The sequence below is a fragment of the Notechis scutatus genome, chromosome 4 (assembly GCF_049901735.1).
Source record: "Notechis scutatus isolate UNSWTSFEM ecotype Mainland chromosome 4, rNotScu1.2, whole genome shotgun sequence".
Classification (NCBI taxonomy): domain Eukaryota; kingdom Metazoa; phylum Chordata; class Lepidosauria; order Squamata; family Elapidae; genus Notechis; species Notechis scutatus.
Genome location: NC_142012.1, coordinates 69254031 through 69271145, shown reverse-complemented (window position 1 = coordinate 69271145; position 17115 = coordinate 69254031). Strand labels below are relative to the sequence as shown.

The 17115-nt window shown below is 40.3% G+C and overlaps 1 protein-coding gene across 1 annotated transcript in view; it reads left to right on the top strand.

Moving 5' to 3' along the window:
* The window catches only part of LOC113417444 (uncharacterized), a 124918-nt gene extending 110896 nt beyond the window's left edge, over positions 1–14022 (top strand). Inside the window, exons 18-20 of the mRNA XM_026675845.2 lie at positions 3137–3260; positions 10286–10376; positions 13686–14022. Coding sequence (XP_026531630.1) covers positions 3137–3260; positions 10286–10376; positions 13686–13760 — 290 coding nt within the window. The 3' untranslated portion in view covers positions 13761–14022. The remainder of the gene's footprint in view (positions 1–3136; positions 3261–10285; positions 10377–13685) is intronic.
* The last annotated feature ends 3093 nt before the right edge of the window (positions 14023–17115 follow it).

The following is a 17115-nucleotide window of genomic DNA, read 5'->3' as shown; positions in this document are numbered from 1 at the left end:
GCCAACCAAAATATTTTTGGCCTGGACGGCCTCCTGCAGCACTCCAGCAGCCAAAATGGGGTGCGGGGGATTGATGTTAGTCGATTTGAAATAAGAATGAAACCATCAGGAAAAATCACCTTGCTAACAGTTTGGTTCTTTCCACAAGAAAAGAGTTAATAGAAGTCAACTCCATTGATGAGCAGGAAACAGAAAGCAAGTGTGGCAATTTGACTTTAGTTGAATTATGCATGTAAAAGCTGGGGAGGAAGATAATGAGCTCAGAAATATGACAAACAGCTTCAAGAATGAGGGTGCAAGTTCAGAAAGTAGTCGTAAAGACGTCAAGAGAGGAAAAAGAAAGAGAAGCAGAATCCAAGTCAATATAGGACTCCAGAAACCTCAGCCAAGCCAACAGTGCCTTTTCTGTGACAAGTAGAATCTGTTAAAAAGAAGGACATGTTTAATTACCTCTTTGTGGAATATAAACCAGAAAGGGGGTGGGGGGCATATGATTTTCTGAAAAGTCTCAGAAAGAAAAGAAAAATTAATTAAGAAGCAAAAGTCACAGCAGAAGAATGCAGAGGACATCCCAGAGGAAGGAAGAAAAGGAAATTCAGCCCAGAAAAGACAGCCAAGGAAACTGTCCAAGCAAGGAAAGAAACCCTTCTGGCTATAGGAAAAAATGACAACGTGCACCAACTAGAAAGTGCAGTGAAAAGTTGGGGTTAGAAAAAGGCTGAATGAGAGAAAGGAAAGAAATGCTAAGGAGAACATCTTGCTTGACTAGTAGACAAAATTCAGATAGTCCTCTCAACAAAGCAAAATTAGGTGTCAAAGTTTCCCAACTCAGAAACCTCTTGAACCTGCCAGTGCACAGAATTATATTGTGCCCAATTTCACTGTCTTAAGAAATTGACCCTGGAAGAGAGATTTCCTAGGTAACTGGAGTTTGTTATCCAGTCCACAGTTTGTGTTTTTAAACTGCTTTTCTCATTCCTATGCCATCCATATTTCTTCTGTGACAGTGTGTCTCCCTGCACCTTATATTTGGACTCCGCTCTCTTTGGCCACCTCCTTTTTTGGAAAAAAAAGTGATATCCTGGCCAATTCTTTTTCTTCTGATTGCTGCCTGTGTTCCCAACTATTTCCTTTCCCAACTATTTTCTTCTGCCACCCTGGCAGTCAAAATAGAGTACGTGGGAGGGGACACACAGGATGCCCCCCTGTGCCCTGTTTTGGCCCTGGACAGCCTCATCAGCACCCAGGAAGCCAAAATGGGGCATGTGGGCCCCATGCAATGCCCCTCACATCCTGTTTTGGGTACAGACAGCTTCCTCCAGCACTCTGGAAGCCGAAATGGCCTGAATGGCCTCCACCACCCTGGAAGCTGAAACAGGGAGCAGGGGAGGATGTGACACCACCCCCCCTGCACCCCGTTTTGGGCCTGGATGGCCTCCTCCATCACCCTGGTAGCCAAAACAGGGCACAGAGGGGGGGACATGACACCCCCCCGCACCCCGTTTTGGCCCTGGACAGCCTCCTCCACCATCCTGGAAGCCGAAACAGGGCCTGGATGGCTCCTCCACCACCCTGGAAGCCGAAACATGACATGTGATGCTGTCAGGATTCTGGCAGTTACTCCAATTAACTCATACGCCTCGAACAACACTCCCAACACTTGAAAGGATTCATTAGAAATTAACATACTGGCATTAGCCTGGGCGTAGCCAACTCTGAGTACGTAATTCACTGTCACCCTTGATCCTGCTTTTCCCCCCCATCCCTCTGGGTGTATCATCCAACGAAACGTGTCCATAGCCAAGAGTCATCAATCGTGCTCTCCAATTAGATTTTTGTGCGACAGAAGCCTGTGCCCCTTTTGGGACCTGTACGGCTTCCTCTACCAACATGGAAGCCGAAATGGGGCATTTCAGGGTGGAATGTGATGCCCCCCATGCCCCGTTTTGGGCCTGGACGACCTCCATCACCACCCTAGCAGTTGAAAGGGAGCAGGAGGGCTGTGCAACAACCCTCGTATCCCATTTTGGGCCTGGATGGCCTCCTCCACCATCCTGGAAGCCAAAACAGGGTGCAGGGGGGCTGCATGATGCCCCCAATGCCCCATTTTGGGCCTGGACAACCTCCACCACCCTGGAAGCCAAAACAGAACAGGAGGCGCAACACCCCCTCCGTGCCCCATTTTGGGCCTGGAGGGCCTCCACCACCACCCTAGCAGCTGAAATGGGATGCACGGGGGCCATACAACACCTCCTATGCCCCATTTTGGGCCTGGACAGCCTTCACCACCTTTGCAGCCAAAACAGGGCATGGGGAGGCCGTGCGATGCCCCCCCCCCCAAGCCCCATTTTAGCTAATAGAGGTACCGCAGGCCGGTCCTTTGCAATTTCCAGGCCAGCCCTACGGGCTAGATCTGACTCACAAGCCTTGATTTTGATGCCCCGTTTTAGAAGAACCAGTGGAATCTGGCTCTAAGTTAATGGAAAAAATAGAAGAATATGGAAAAGTTGCAGGACTGAAAATAAATAAAGATAAAACAAAAATGTTAGTTAAAAATGTCACAGAAAAACAAAAAAAGGAATTGACAAAAAATTAGACCTTTAGATAGTTAAGAAAGTAAAATACTTGGGAATATACCTAACAGCAAGATGTGTAACAATTAAAGATAACTATGTAAGACTAGTACAACAAATGAAAGAAGATTTGGAGAAATGGAAAAATCTGCAATTATCAATGGTAGGAAGGATTACAACTATAAAGATGAATATTTTGCCAAATATACTTTTTTAATTTCAAACAATCCCCATAGAAATAGATTTTTTTTTTTTTTGATGAGCTGAATACAATAATTTTGAAATTCATTTGGCAAGAGAAAAAAGCAAGAGTAAGATTGTTTTGTTTTTTGCTGGTTATTATTTTTTGTTGTTTTAACATATATGTCACCAAGATTTACTGAAACAATTGAGTTAGATTAATAATTAAATAAATACTAGATGCTGCAAAAATATATAGGTTTAGTCTTGATTAGCTGAAGTTTAATATAATGTGGACTGAATTATTTGTTTGAAACAATAATAACATTGTTTGGTGATCCATGAAGAATAACAAGTAATTGCGTTCTGTTTGTTTATAACAGGTGTCATAGCACGCCATCCCCTTTACTACCCATACCTCAAGAAAACATTAACTGCTTTGGCTGTAGAAGATTATTTCCATCATCTTTTAGAAAGAGAACGGCCTGAAGAAATCTTGGTATCACGGTAGGCACTCCTTGAATTCAATTTTTCATATAGTATTGTTTGATTACCGTATATACTCGAGTATAAGCCGAGTTTTTCAGCCCATTTTTTGTGCTGAAAACCCCCCCCTCAGCTTATACTCGAGTCAGATTCCCTCTGAAAAAAAAATGGTGTGGAGCTCCGGAGCTGGGCAGGCGCTTCCCTGCTTCCGTGTTTCCTTTGCAACTTTTAAGCATGGGGGTAATCGGAAGCAGAAAAGTTCTTGCATGAGGATATATTGTTTTTCTTTGTTTAACTGTTTTTAGGGGGGGAAAGACCCACCGTCATGTGAGAATGCTCAGACACGAAATCTATCCGCCCGAAAATAAGTGTGTGTGTGTGTGGGGGGAATTTTAACAGAGGGAAGATGTAGGGAGAAGGCAAAAGCGACGGAAGATCCTTCAGGGGAAACTGAGGGGGAGACTCACCCTTGGTCCAGATGAGCCCCTTTCCCCGCCCCTAAGGAAGCAGAGGCAGCCAGCAAGGGCAGGCAGGCCCCACTTCACAGACTCTGTCCGTCCTCGCTCCCACCCAAAGCCACGAAGTCCCCCAATCGCGCAGCCCAGAATCACCCTCCCTCAGGGGCAGCAACGACGCCCGGTTTTTCCTGAGACAAGAAGCTCCGCCGTGCAATGAAAGCGCCCTGGCTCTAGGCTCGCGGGCTCAGAAAACAACGCGAGCCGAGGTGGCTTCGCCCGCCTCGGCTTCTCCAACATCCGGCACCGCCCCTGTTCTATGTGCCGGGCCAGGCAAGTCCGAGCAGCCAGCGCATGGAGCAGGACGGCGCCAGAGATCGTTGGCTGCCTTTTCGCAGCACGGAGGCCTCCCGGCTGGCCAGCTGCTCTCCTCCTTCTCTGCCTGGGAGGCTTCTTGTGCTGCAAAAGAGGCGGCTAATGATCCCTGCCCGCCGGCTTCTCCAACATCCGGCACCGCCCTGTTCTATGTGCCGGGCCTGGCAAGTCCGAGCAGCCAGCGCATGGAGCAGGACGGCGCCGGAGATCGCTGGCTGCCTCTTTCGCAGCACGGGAGGCCTCCCCGGCTGGCCAGCTGCTCTCCTCCTTCTCTGCCTGTTTGTTCTGTGTGACCGAGGAGGAGGAGACCGCCGGCTGGTTGGGGAAGCTTTCTGCGCCGAGGAGGCGGCTGCTGGTGTCCGGCTTTGCTCCGCTTCTCCGATGGTCCGGCGCGCCCTGTTCTTTGCTTGGGCAGCCGGGTGCCCAACGGCGCCCACGGCGGCAACAGGCAGTTCCGCCCGGGCTCCGCTCAGGTGTCCGGCTGGGGCTGTCGGGAGTTGCTGCCGTGGTGCCCCTATCCGCGTCGCCTCGGGAAGGGTGGGGCAAAACCAGGAGCCGCTGAGCCTGAGCCTCCGGTGCCGCTGCTGCTGTTGCAAAGCGCTGCCGCGGCTCTTCCTTTTTGCCTTTCCTTCCCGAGGCGACGCGGGACTGGGGCCGCGCCGGCGGTAGCGATTCCTGACTCAGGGGCCTCCGAAGGAGGGGAAGAGAGTGACTCCTGCCTCCCGCTGTCATCATCATCTTCTTCTTTTGGGTTAGTGAATCAATTAAACCTTTCATGATAGTGAGATCGTTTCCCAAATTAATTATTTTTATTTTTGAAATTTACCAGTAGCTGCTGCATTTCCCACCCTCAGCTTATACTCGGGTCAATAAGTTTTCCCAGTTTTTTTGTGTAAAATTAGGTGCCTCGGCTTATATTCGGGTCGACTTATACTCGAGTATATACGGTATATTGAAAATTTTTAGATTATATGAAAATCCTCATGTAAAACAAGGGCTTAACAGTTTGGCAAACAGTATATTGCTCATATATGTACCTCAAATTGTATTGATTCAGTCCTACACTAGGAAGAGAGTGAGCTATTCAAGAAAGCTTCAATACCCTACTATCCGCTTAGCAAAAATATGAAATGGATCCTCGATTGTACTTTTTAATTAGGACAGTGGAGAATAAGTACTTGTACAGTAGTGACAAGATAAACACTTCCAGCTATAGTGCTGTGAACCATTCTGCCCAAGGACTCTTCTTCAAAACTTGAACAGGCTCTTTAATGTTCCTTTTATCATGCCTTCTAATCAGGGGTGGGATTCTACCAGTTCACATCTATTCGCTAGAACTGTTGTTAACATTCTAAGTTCAGAGAACCGGTTGTTAGAAGAAATTACGGGCCTAATCCTGTAAGGAAGGCAGGAAAGAAATATTCTGGTGTTGCTTACAGAAACTGCCTCTCCATTTAGAATGTTAACAACCGGTTCTAGCGAATAGGTGTGAACTGATAGAATCCCACCCCTGCCACCATCGTGTCAGAACTGAAGAAGCTTCTTGGATGAGAAATGAAATGTCTTCAAAGAAAAAATAAGAAACTCCAGTTGCCTCCTGAAAAAGCATCTTTGGAACAACCATGACCTGGATGACTGAGAATTTCTACAGACTTTAAACAGGGAAATATTGAAAATATTTTAGGGTTAGGGTTGTATATCCCGTCTTACTATATTTATATTTATTTATGTTTATATTTAGTATAAAAACATACAATATATACCCACATAATTTCTACCCCCAGGATATATGGATGGGTATTTTATGTACCTGTTACTCTGGAAGCAATATGGGCCATCCACAATAGCACAGCTAGGGGTATATATTTGAGAACCTCTCAATACAGGGATTTTTAAACTGAATGAACTTTCTTGAGTCCAGATATACTTCCTAAAATACAGTATCTCTTGAGAAGAGTATTAGAAATGAGGAAAAGCAGTCCCCATCTCCAAACTCTGTGTTAAATCCTGGCTTAGGGCTGACAGTATACTGTTACTTAACAATCAGAGGGTTCTTATGGGTTGGTAGTAAAGGAAAAAGTATCCCTTTTCTTCTCCTGTCTTGAAATATATATATATATTATCATAAATTCACAGGTAATACTAAGCCACAATACATTTTATTTTTGCCATGGGAATATATTCAAACTAAGCCATTTATAACAGTATTCTAAAATCATAGATAAAAATTCTGCCTTCATGTTAAGCAATTCTCATTTTTCCAAGGGCTGCCTGAATGGTATCATGTGCCTAGCGTCACTAATAGCGTCACTCTTAGGAAATATGGCATCCACTTCAAAATTTGATCTCTCTCTTCCTCTCCCCCTCTCTCTCTCTCCTCCCTCCCGCCTCCCTCCCTCCCCTCTCTCTCTCATGAACTACAGGTAGTCCTCATTTAATGTTTAAAATTGAGACTATCAACTCAGTTGTTTAGCAAATGGTTACTAAATAAAACTGTGACTGGGCTTACGATCTTACTTAAACTTTCCTTTGCTTTACAGACCAATGAATTGGAAATTGGAAATCTGAAAGTAGCCATGTTTAGTTAGATAATTTATGTAGTTATTTTAAGTTATATTTTCAGAGGGCAGCATCTCTTTGACTGTTTCTACTAACCTCAAGTCCCACCAGTGGTAGGATTCAAATTTTTTTTTACTACCGGTTCTGTGGGCGTGGCTTGGTGGGCGTGGCAGGGGAAGGATACTGTAAAATCTCCAGTCAGAGGTGGGATTTGCTGGTTCTCCAAACTACTCAAAATTTCCACTGCCGGTTCTCCAGAACTGGTCAGAACCTGCTGAATACCACCTCTGAGTCCCACCTATTGTGAATCCACATCCATTCTCATATAGCATTTTATGAGAGATTGAAGTTTATGTTGTTATTTGTGATCTTGTTATAGTCATTATTTCATCTAATTGTGGTTTGTGCATGAAATTGCCTAAAATTTTATAAGGACATAATCCTACTTCTTTTTCTTATTTTTAATAAAATTGATTTTTAAAATACACTTTATGCTGTTGTAACTCCTCAAAAATAGGACAGAGTGTTTTCTGGTCACGGATCTCGAAAATAACAGGGGCTAGAAAATGACAATAAAAATTCATTTTTTTCATCTTTATTATCAATATCACTCTTGTCATTGTATTATTCTAATTACTGGAAAATAAGTATTCAAACTAGGAGATGCGCTGTATATCTCACAAGCTGGTTTTAAGGAGAAGGAATCCAGTTGGGACAGATAAAGACAGACGATGGCAGCAATAAGATATTAGAAGCTGCTCCAAGGCAAAGTGGGTGAGGATATTATACGAAGTGCCAGTGGGAGAATTTGGACGGCTATACCTTCCAACAACTTTTATAGGCCTGGGCCTCTGTTACTACAATAATCCTAAACTCCATCATAAATGGGTATGGTGTATCTTTAGGTCTAAATATGAAGGTTTTCCATTATTAAATTAAGGTGTTTTCTAATAAATCGGAGAACATTTTAACATTTGATGTGAAATCTTCCACAATTAATTCAACCCTTCTATAGTTATTTGTCATATTGGTGGATCATGAACAATAATGGTCAGTGCTTCTTTTTCAACCAGACAATTCAGAGATAAGAAAAAAAGTAAAATATTTCACTGCTGTTATGAAAACTGTTCAAGTAAAATTAAAATGTTTGATTACAATAAACTTTTATTTTAATATGAAACCATAGACTTTTTGTTCTTTTAATAATGTATTCATAGAGTAATGTGAATAGAATTAAAATAAACTTGCAAAAGAAAGAACACTTTTGTGTAGGTCTTAAGAATTAGAAGGAATTATATTCACATGTTTTAAGCTCCCTGAAGCTTCTTATTGAACTGGGATAAACACCATGTTTCTAAAGGAACAAGAACAAATGGAAACAAGTGTTCTATTGAACAAAGAGTTACATAAAAGCATTAGTTGTCAAATGAAAAGATGGATATCATTCTTGTATACTATCAGTATAATTTTTGTGTTTTTCAAATTGCCAATAATAGATAACTTTTTAAATATAAAAATGTAACTCCTACTGTTTAAAGCCATTTTGAAAGACATATGAACAGTTACATGTTCTCTACTATCTGTTCCACAGCCAGTCAGAGTGTTTATAGAGAAGATCTTGAAAGACACAGCACATTTCACCTGAATTCATTTGTAATGCTTCATGTGACTGGTTTCTGTATAAATCTTTTACTTCAATACCAGACATCTTCATTTCCACATATTCTTTTACAGAATGTTTAAAAATTTGCTTTAGGAACTACTCTAATAAAGTAACACTACTGTTTTCTATCAACAGTTAATAAGTCCCAAATGAGTTCATGATTTTTTCCCTAAGATGATAAATATTGTGTTGCTAAAGTTTGATGAGTCCTCATATTTAAAAAAAAAAAAATCTATGTAAATTAAATTTAAGTGAAGGCTTAATTCATTTAAACATATATATTTTTTTTTAAATCGGAACTTTAATTAATGAGAAGTAATTAAATCCATGGTGTTTTATATATAAATAACTGTTAAATTGAAAGGTTCTAGGTGAAAGGCTGTAGAGATTCTCAGTCATCCAGGTCACAGATGACTCTTTGGTCACTCTATAGACCAAAGGTGCTTTTTCAGGAGGCAACTGGACTTGCTTGTTTTTCTTTTGAAGACGTTTTGCTTCTCATCCCAGTAACTTCTTCAGCTCTGACAGGATAGTGGGGAAGGGAAGGATTTATAATCCTTGGTAATCTGGTAATCTGCATCCTTTTAGAGGGTCATTGAAGCACTTGGTTATTTGGGTCCTCAGGATCACCTGAGTACCAGGTGCACTACTCAGATGACCCTGAGGACACAGATAAATCTCCAAGTACTCTAAAAGGAAGCAAATGACCGCCTGTCTACAAGGAATATAAATCTTTCCATTCCCCACTATCCTGTCAGAGCTGAAGAAGCTTCTTGGATGAGAAGCAAAATGTCTTCAAAAGATGAACAAGAAATACTAGTTGCCTCTTGAAGAAGCAACTTTGGGATGATCTAGGCTGAAATAAATGAAGCAATAAATAAAGCCAAAATATGGTGGTCAACTATCCTTTGTCACACCAAAGAAAAGATATGATGATTCTGTTCAAAAGCAAATTATTTTCAGAGACATGAAATAGTGATGAGGACCAATATTTTGTCTTTTGTTCTAGAAAAAATCTGCTAGATCTGGTTATTCCAGGATATTCCTAAATACACCAATTAGGAATATCGTGGAATAACCAGGTTTAGCAGATTTTTTCTCCATTTAGAGGCAGACATAAAAGGATCAGCTACTAGTGACTTCATAGTAACAAGATTAAACAGCAACACTGAAGAAAAATAATAATGTAATGTTTCAATAAACTTAGCGAACATGCTTTTCAATAGTTCTAAGCAATTTATTCTGCCCAATCATACCATAATAACTTATTTTTGAATCACAGAATCAAATATGTGGAAGGACATCATTTGGGTATAAGTTTCAGCATGTAACCTGAACCCATTTTTCTATGTCTTGCACTCTCATGCAGAAGTGGGTTTCAACCGGTGTTACTACTGGTTCGGTGAGAGTTGCATTTTGCTGCGTGCGCATGTACAACGTTTGCAAAAAGACAAGCGCTGTGCGCAGTTGCACAGCATTTGAAAAGCCTCTTCTTTCCTGCTTTTCCATCCTCAGCTGTGCCGCGCAAAGCAACTGAGATTGAAAAAGCAGGAAATAAAGGACAGCCAAAAGCCCGGGCAGGCGGGTGGGCCAAACAACCAACCAAAAGGTCATTGCACCAAACTGGTTCGGTTTCAGCTGCTCCTAAGAGCTACCAGTTCTATAGAACCGGGCTGAACTGGAAGCATCCCACCCCTGCTCTCATGTGCTAGAAAACATATTTGGGCTTTCTGTGTAATTACGAAGTACTTAAAGAGTGTTGTCATAGACCTCAGTCTTCTCATCTTCAAATTCTCTTCATAAAATTTAATTTCTAGTTCCCTGATCATCCTTGTTGCCTTTAAATTTCTGAAAAGTTTCACAAAAGCTGAATCTCATTCAAGGTATATAGGTATTGCCAGCTATGTTGTTTTTGCATTTCTGAGTTGCCTTTTTAAAAAATTCTTATCGTCTTCCTTTAAATAGATAAAGTATGGTATTTTTTATCTTTATAGATATGACTTGCCAGGAATATGTGGATTAAATTTTGTTCTAAAAAACTCTCTTGGTGGTGGTGGCACAGCATCTCTGAGAAGTGACCCACAAGTAGGTATTTATTTATAAAGAATCATTCAGCTGGTTTGTTCAGCAAAGCAAAGATTATATAAAGTGGCATCAGTTTCAAATGTATGTATATGTATATATGTGTGTGTGTATATATATATATATATATGGTGTGTTCGGCTTGGTTCGGGTATTTTCCCACGTCATTGTAGTTCTTTTAAAGTTGTAGCAACGTTTCAGCAGAATCTCATCTGCCATCATCAGGCTTCTGTATTGTGTCCGTCTGTGAGTCAGACTTTTACAGTAGTTTCAGATTTGAATTTGGGGCAGCCTATTGCTGTGCCAGAATGGTTTTTTCTTCATCCTGATTGGTTGGGGGTCTTGGTCTGTGTTTATTGGTCTCGGAGTTTGCTGTGTTCTGCTTGATTGGTGTCTCTAATATCTTCTGTCTGTTTTTTGGCTCTTTTTATCTTGATTGGCTGGCAGCATTGTGTTGCTTTAATGGAGGCCTTTAGTGCAGCTTGGCTTCGGGTAAATGGACGGCTATCATTAGTTAGGAAGCTGGGTTTCATCTGGGTGCCTGGTTGGGGTGTGTTTGAGCTGGAGGTATCAGGGGATCTGTTTGTGTCCAGGTGTTTGCCTGGCTTGTGGTGTGGAGATTTTTTGTTTGTGAGTGCAGGCTTCCAAATGATTGACAGCCTGGTGGAATCAATCAGCAACCAATCAGGATGAAGAAAAAACCATTCTGGCACAGCAATAGGCTGCCCCAAATTCAAATCTGAAACTACTGTAAAAGTCTGACTCACAGACGGACACAATACAGAAGCCTGATGATGGCAGATGAGATTCTGCTGAAACGTTGCTACAACTTTAAAAGAACTACAATGACGTGGGAAAATACCCGAACCAAGCCGAACACCATACATGTAAGTACCCGAAAACTTAAGAAAACAAATATATATATATATATATATATATATATATATATATATATATATATATATATATATATATATATATATACATACATACATACATACATACATACATACATACATACATATATAGCCTTCAGCTTTGTTCGGGTATTTTCCCACGTCATTATAGTTGTGCTTTTAAAGTTGTAGCAACGTTTCAGCAGAATCTCATCTGCCATCATCAGGCTTCTGTATTGTGTCCGTCTGTGAGTCAGACTTTTACAGTGGTTTCAGATTTAAATTTGGGGCAGCCTATTGCTGTGCCAGAATGGTTTTTTCTTCATCCTGATTGGTTGGGAGTCTTGGTCTGTGTTTATTGGTCTCGGAGTTTGCTATGTTCTGCTTGATTGGTGTCTCTAATATCTTCTGTCTGTTTTTTGGCTCTTTTTGTATCTTGATTGGCTGGCAGCATTGTGTTACTTTATTGGAGGTCTTTAGTGCAGCTTGGCTTCGGGTAAATGGATGGCTTAGGAAGCTGGGTTTCATCTGGGTGCCTGGTTGGGATGTGTTTGAGCTGGAGGTATTAGGGGGGATCTGTTTGTGCCCAGGTGTTTGCCTGGCTTGTGGTGTGGAGATTTTTTTGTTTGTGAGTGCAGGCTTCCAAATGATTGACAGCCTGGTGGAATCATCTCTTCTGTTCATGCTTTCTGGTCTTTTTTCAATCTCTATGGCTTCTCTGATGATTCTGTGGCTGGAATTTTCTATAGTGGCTAGGGTTTTGGTGCCATTGAAGTTGATGCTATGACCTGTGGCTTCCATGTGTTGGACTAGTGAGGAAGTGTGTTCCAGCTTTTTGACTGCATTTTTGTGTTCATCCAGGCGGGTGCTTATTCTTCTATTGGTCTGTCCAATGTATGTGGCTGGGCATGATGCACAGGGGACTTCGTATATGCCTTGGTTTTCCAGGTCAATTTTGTCTTTGGGGTTTCTGAGGATGGCTGCTATTTTTCTGTCTGTTTTGAAGGCAGTCTTGATGTGGTGTCTGTATAGTATCTTACTAATTTTGTCTGTAGTGCCTCTTATGTAGGGCAGGACAGCTGTTCCATGGGTCTGTTCATCTTCTGGGTCTCTATTATGTCTCAGTGTGTTTTTGTGGATCAAGTTGGTGATTTTGCTTTTGTGGAAGCCGTTGGCTGTCAATATTTTAGTCAGGGTGCATAGTTCAGTCTTAATGTGTGTCTTGTCTGCCAGGCGTTTGGTTCTAGTAATTAGTGTTTTAGCCACGGAGTTTATCTGTGCTGGGTGGTGGTGGGATTGGGCGTTGAGGTAGCGGTTGGTGTGTGTTTTCTTCTGGTATATGGTGTGTCCTAGTGTGCCATCTGTTTTTTTGTAGATTAGTACATCTAGGAATGGTAGTTGTTTGTTTGTTTCTGTTTCCATGGTGAACTTGATTTTGGGGTGTGCGCTGTTTAGGTGTGTTAGGAAATTGTTTAGGTTTTCTTGTCCATGGGGCCAAATCACGAATGTGTCATCGATGTATCTTAACCATAGTTTGGGTTTGAGGATGGCATTAGCCAGGGCTCTGGATTCGAATTCTTCCATGAACAGGTTTGCAATGACAGGTGACAGTGGTGATCCCATGGGGGCTCCTTCTATTTGTTTGTATCTTTGTCCTTTGTATATGAAATATGTGTTGGTTAAGCAGTGTTCTGTTAGTTCCATGAGGTGTTTAGCTGGTTGGTATTTATTTTTGATGATTTCAAGGGTCTCTTTTATTGGGACTTGAGTGAATAGTGAAACCACGTCAAAACTTACAAGCAGATCTTCTTGCTCCACGTGTAGATCTTTGATCATTTCCAAGAAGTGGTATGAGTTTTGTACATGAGAAGCTGCTGTTTCAGCATGGGGCTGTAGCTCTTTTGCTAGGTGTTTAGCTAGGTTTTGTAGTGGTACTCCTCTGGAGCTGACTATGGGTCTGAGAGGTATGCCTTCTTTGTGTATTTTTGGGAGGCCATATAGTTTGGGGCATCTGGAAGACCCTCTCAGACCCATAGCTCTCAGACCCATACATGTAAGTACCCTGAAAACTTAAGAAAACATATATATATATATATATATATATATATATATATATATATATATATATATATATATATATATATACACACACACACACACACACACACACACACATGTTTTCTTAAGTTTTCACGGGTACTTACATGTATGGCATTCAGCTTTGTTGGGGTATTTTCCCATGTCATTATAGTTGTGCTTTTAAAGTTGTAGCCACGTTTCGGCAGAATCTCATCTGCCATCATCAGGCTTCTGTATTGTGTTCGTCTGTGAGTCAGACTTGCACAGCTTTTTTTTTAAAAAAAATTCTCTTGGCTGAGTTGGAATTACAGTTTTTTTCTCTTTATTTCTTTTACAGGGCAAAGCACTTGGACAAATGCTACTCGACTTCAAGATTAAAAATGTTCCAGATTTAAAATCTTTGACAGAATAACATTATTATTTTTATTCCATTTTGAAATTGCAATATTTTAAATAAATTTTAAAAACCAAAAGTTTTGGTGATGTTTACCATCTAAGGATTTAACTGAATCCTAATGTTCAGATACGAAAATGTTCTGAGTAATGCCAGATCTGCTACTGTGTATATCACTGGTATTTCCTGTCCGCTGCATTCGATGATGATCCTATTTATTTCCTGTGGATATAACTAAGCAATAAATTATAGAATATTTTTCCAAGAGGTAACTACTGCTGTCAAGTAAAAACTGTCTCTCTTTCTCTGCTGCTTCGTATTACAGACATAAAACTAGGAATATTTGCACATAATTATAACTATAATTATATGTTCAAACTATATGGCCACCCAGAATAAACAACAGCTGTCCACAATAATAATGGAATACTACTGGATTTGTCAAAATTAAATCTTACTACCAAAGGGTCTAGATACTGTTTTTGTGTTTATCTGGCATATTTTCTAATAACTATTTTCTTATGATAAACTAAGATGTTTGCTTGTTTGCAAGCAGACATAAAATACTGAACAGAAAAGCTTAAGTAAAGCTTAGCTATTGGATTTAACAGAAGACCTATAGTATGTACAGATAGTCCTCAACTTACAATATAGTTCATTTAGTGACTATTTGAAATTACAACAGCAGTGAAAAAAATGACATGACCATTTTTCACACTTGGGACCACTGCAGCATCCACATGGTCATGTGATTTACATTTGGATGATTGACAACTAACTGCTATTTATGCCAGTTGCAGTGTCCTGAGGTTGTGTGATCCCCTTTTGCGACCATCTGACAAGCAAAGTCAATGGAGAAACCAGATTCATTTAACAACCGTGTTAATAATTTAAGAACTGCAGCGATTCACTTTACAAATGTGGTGAGAAAAATCATTAAATGGGGCAAAACTCAACAAATTTCTCAGCAACATAAATATTGGACTCAGTTGTGGTCATAAGTTGAGGACTTCCTGTACATTATTTTAAACATTAAATTATAATAAATTATATAACATTCTTTAAACATTTTAAACATTCTTACATCTATACAGCCTCAATTATCCTCACGTACAATAATTTGAGATTAATGTAACTTTTATGAGTAATTTTATTTATATAATATATAAATGCAGATATATAGAATGTGAAAACTATCATTTAATATCCTTAAACTCACATTCTAGCAAAATTATAATTAGGATTATCCAATATAGATTAGAGTCCTACATGGAAAGTGAGATGCCAAATACACACTGAAGATCAATGATAGCCACAGCAGCCATCATGGAAACCTAAACCATTCTGTCTGAATACCTTGATAGGATAGCAGTAAGAGCCTTGGAAAAGATATTCAGATGCCATGATGTATCTTCATCTACAAAGAATAGAATTGTACAAGCAATTAGTTTTCCTATGACACTATATGGAACCAAAAGTTGGATCCTTAAGAAGCAGAATAGAAATAATATTGATGCTTTTGAATTTTGGTATTGGAGAAGATTCTTATTAATCTTCTCCAGTACCAAAAAAGACAGATCATGCCAACATTTTATTCTTTGACAAAGTGATTAAATTAGTGGAACAGCAAAATGCTATGGACATGGTATATTTAGACTTCAGCAAGGCATTAGACAAAGTGGACTGCAACCTACTTCTTGGTAAGTTAGAAAAATATGAGATAGACAGCATCACCACCAGATGGATTTGTAACTGGATGACAAACTGTACTCAGCAAGTAGTCCTTAATGGTAGTACTTCAACACGGAGGGAAGTAAATAGTGGAATGCCACAATGTTCCATCTTAGGCTCAGTACTCTTCAATATCTTCATAAACAATTTAGATGAGGGAATAGAAAGGGAAACATCAAGTTTGCAGATGGCACTAACCTGGCAGGAATAGACAACACCCCAAAAGATAGGCTCAGAATCCAAATGAATCTTGACAGACTTGAACACTGGGCCCTATCTAACAAAATGAAATTTAATGTGGAAAAAAATAAGGTTTTGCACTTAGATAGGAAAAACCAAATATGCAAGTACAGATTAGGTGCAACCTGGCTCAAAAGCAGTCCCTGTGAAAGGGATCTTGAAATCCTAGTGGACAATCCCTTAAATATCCAACAATGTGCTGCAGCAGCCCAAAAAGCTAATGGAATCCTTGGCTGTACAAACAGAGGGATAGCATCAAGATTAGGTGAAATATTAGTACTACTTTATAAACCTTAGTAAGACCACATCCGGAATACGGCATCAAATTTTGGTCACCACATTATAAAAAAAAAAATGTTGAGACTTTGGAAAGAATGCAGAGAAGAACAACAGAGATGATTAGGGGCCTGGAGATTAAAACATGAAAAACAGTTGCAGAAATTGGGTATGACTCATAATGAAAATAAGGACTAGGTGTGACATGATAGCAGTGTTCCAATAATTGAGGGGCTGCCACACAAAGAACTTATTTTCCAAAGCACCAGAAGGCAAGAAACAATGGGTGGGAACTAATCAAGGAGAGAAGCAACCTAGAATTAAGGAGAAATTTCCTAACAGTGAGAACAATTAATCAGTGGAACAGCTTGCCTTCAGAAGCTGTGGGTGCTTCATCACGGCAGGCCTTTCAGAAGGGACTGGAAAGCCACTTGTCTGAAATGGTCTAGGGCAGGGGACCCCAAACCTGGCAACTTTAAGACTTGTGGACTTCAACTCCCAGAATTCTCCAGCTAGCATAGCATGAATCATTTGTCAAGCGTCCAAATTTTGATCACATGACCATGGGGAAGTCTGTGGAGATTCTCAGTCATCCAGGTCATAGTTGTCTTAAAGGTACTTTTTTCTTCCAAAGGCAACTAGACTACTTTTTTTCTTCCTCAACGAAAAAAAAAGTCCCGTTGCCCTTTCAAGAAAAAAGCACCTTTGAGATGACTATGGGGATACTGCAATGGTCATAAGTGTGAAAAACAGTTATAAGTCCCTTTTTTTCAGTGCCGTTGCAACTTCGAATGGTCACTAAATCAACTGTTGTAAGTCAAGGACAACCTGTACAAAATGGAATATTTCATCAGCCTTTACTATGCATAGAAAAACTGAGGAAGATTCCAAAGTAATAGGAGGTAGCCATTACAGCAGATACACCATTTGAAGTCTTTGAAACTCTAGTACAGTATTCTAGTCCTACCTGAAACTGAGAATTCACACTACGGCATTTTAATAGAAACATAAAACACAGTCACTGATAAAGTGTGGTATTTGTTGCTCCTCATTATACTTCTTGTCTAGACCACATTGAAGGCCAACAACATCTTAAGAATGCTTTCATTCTTATCCTATAATAACA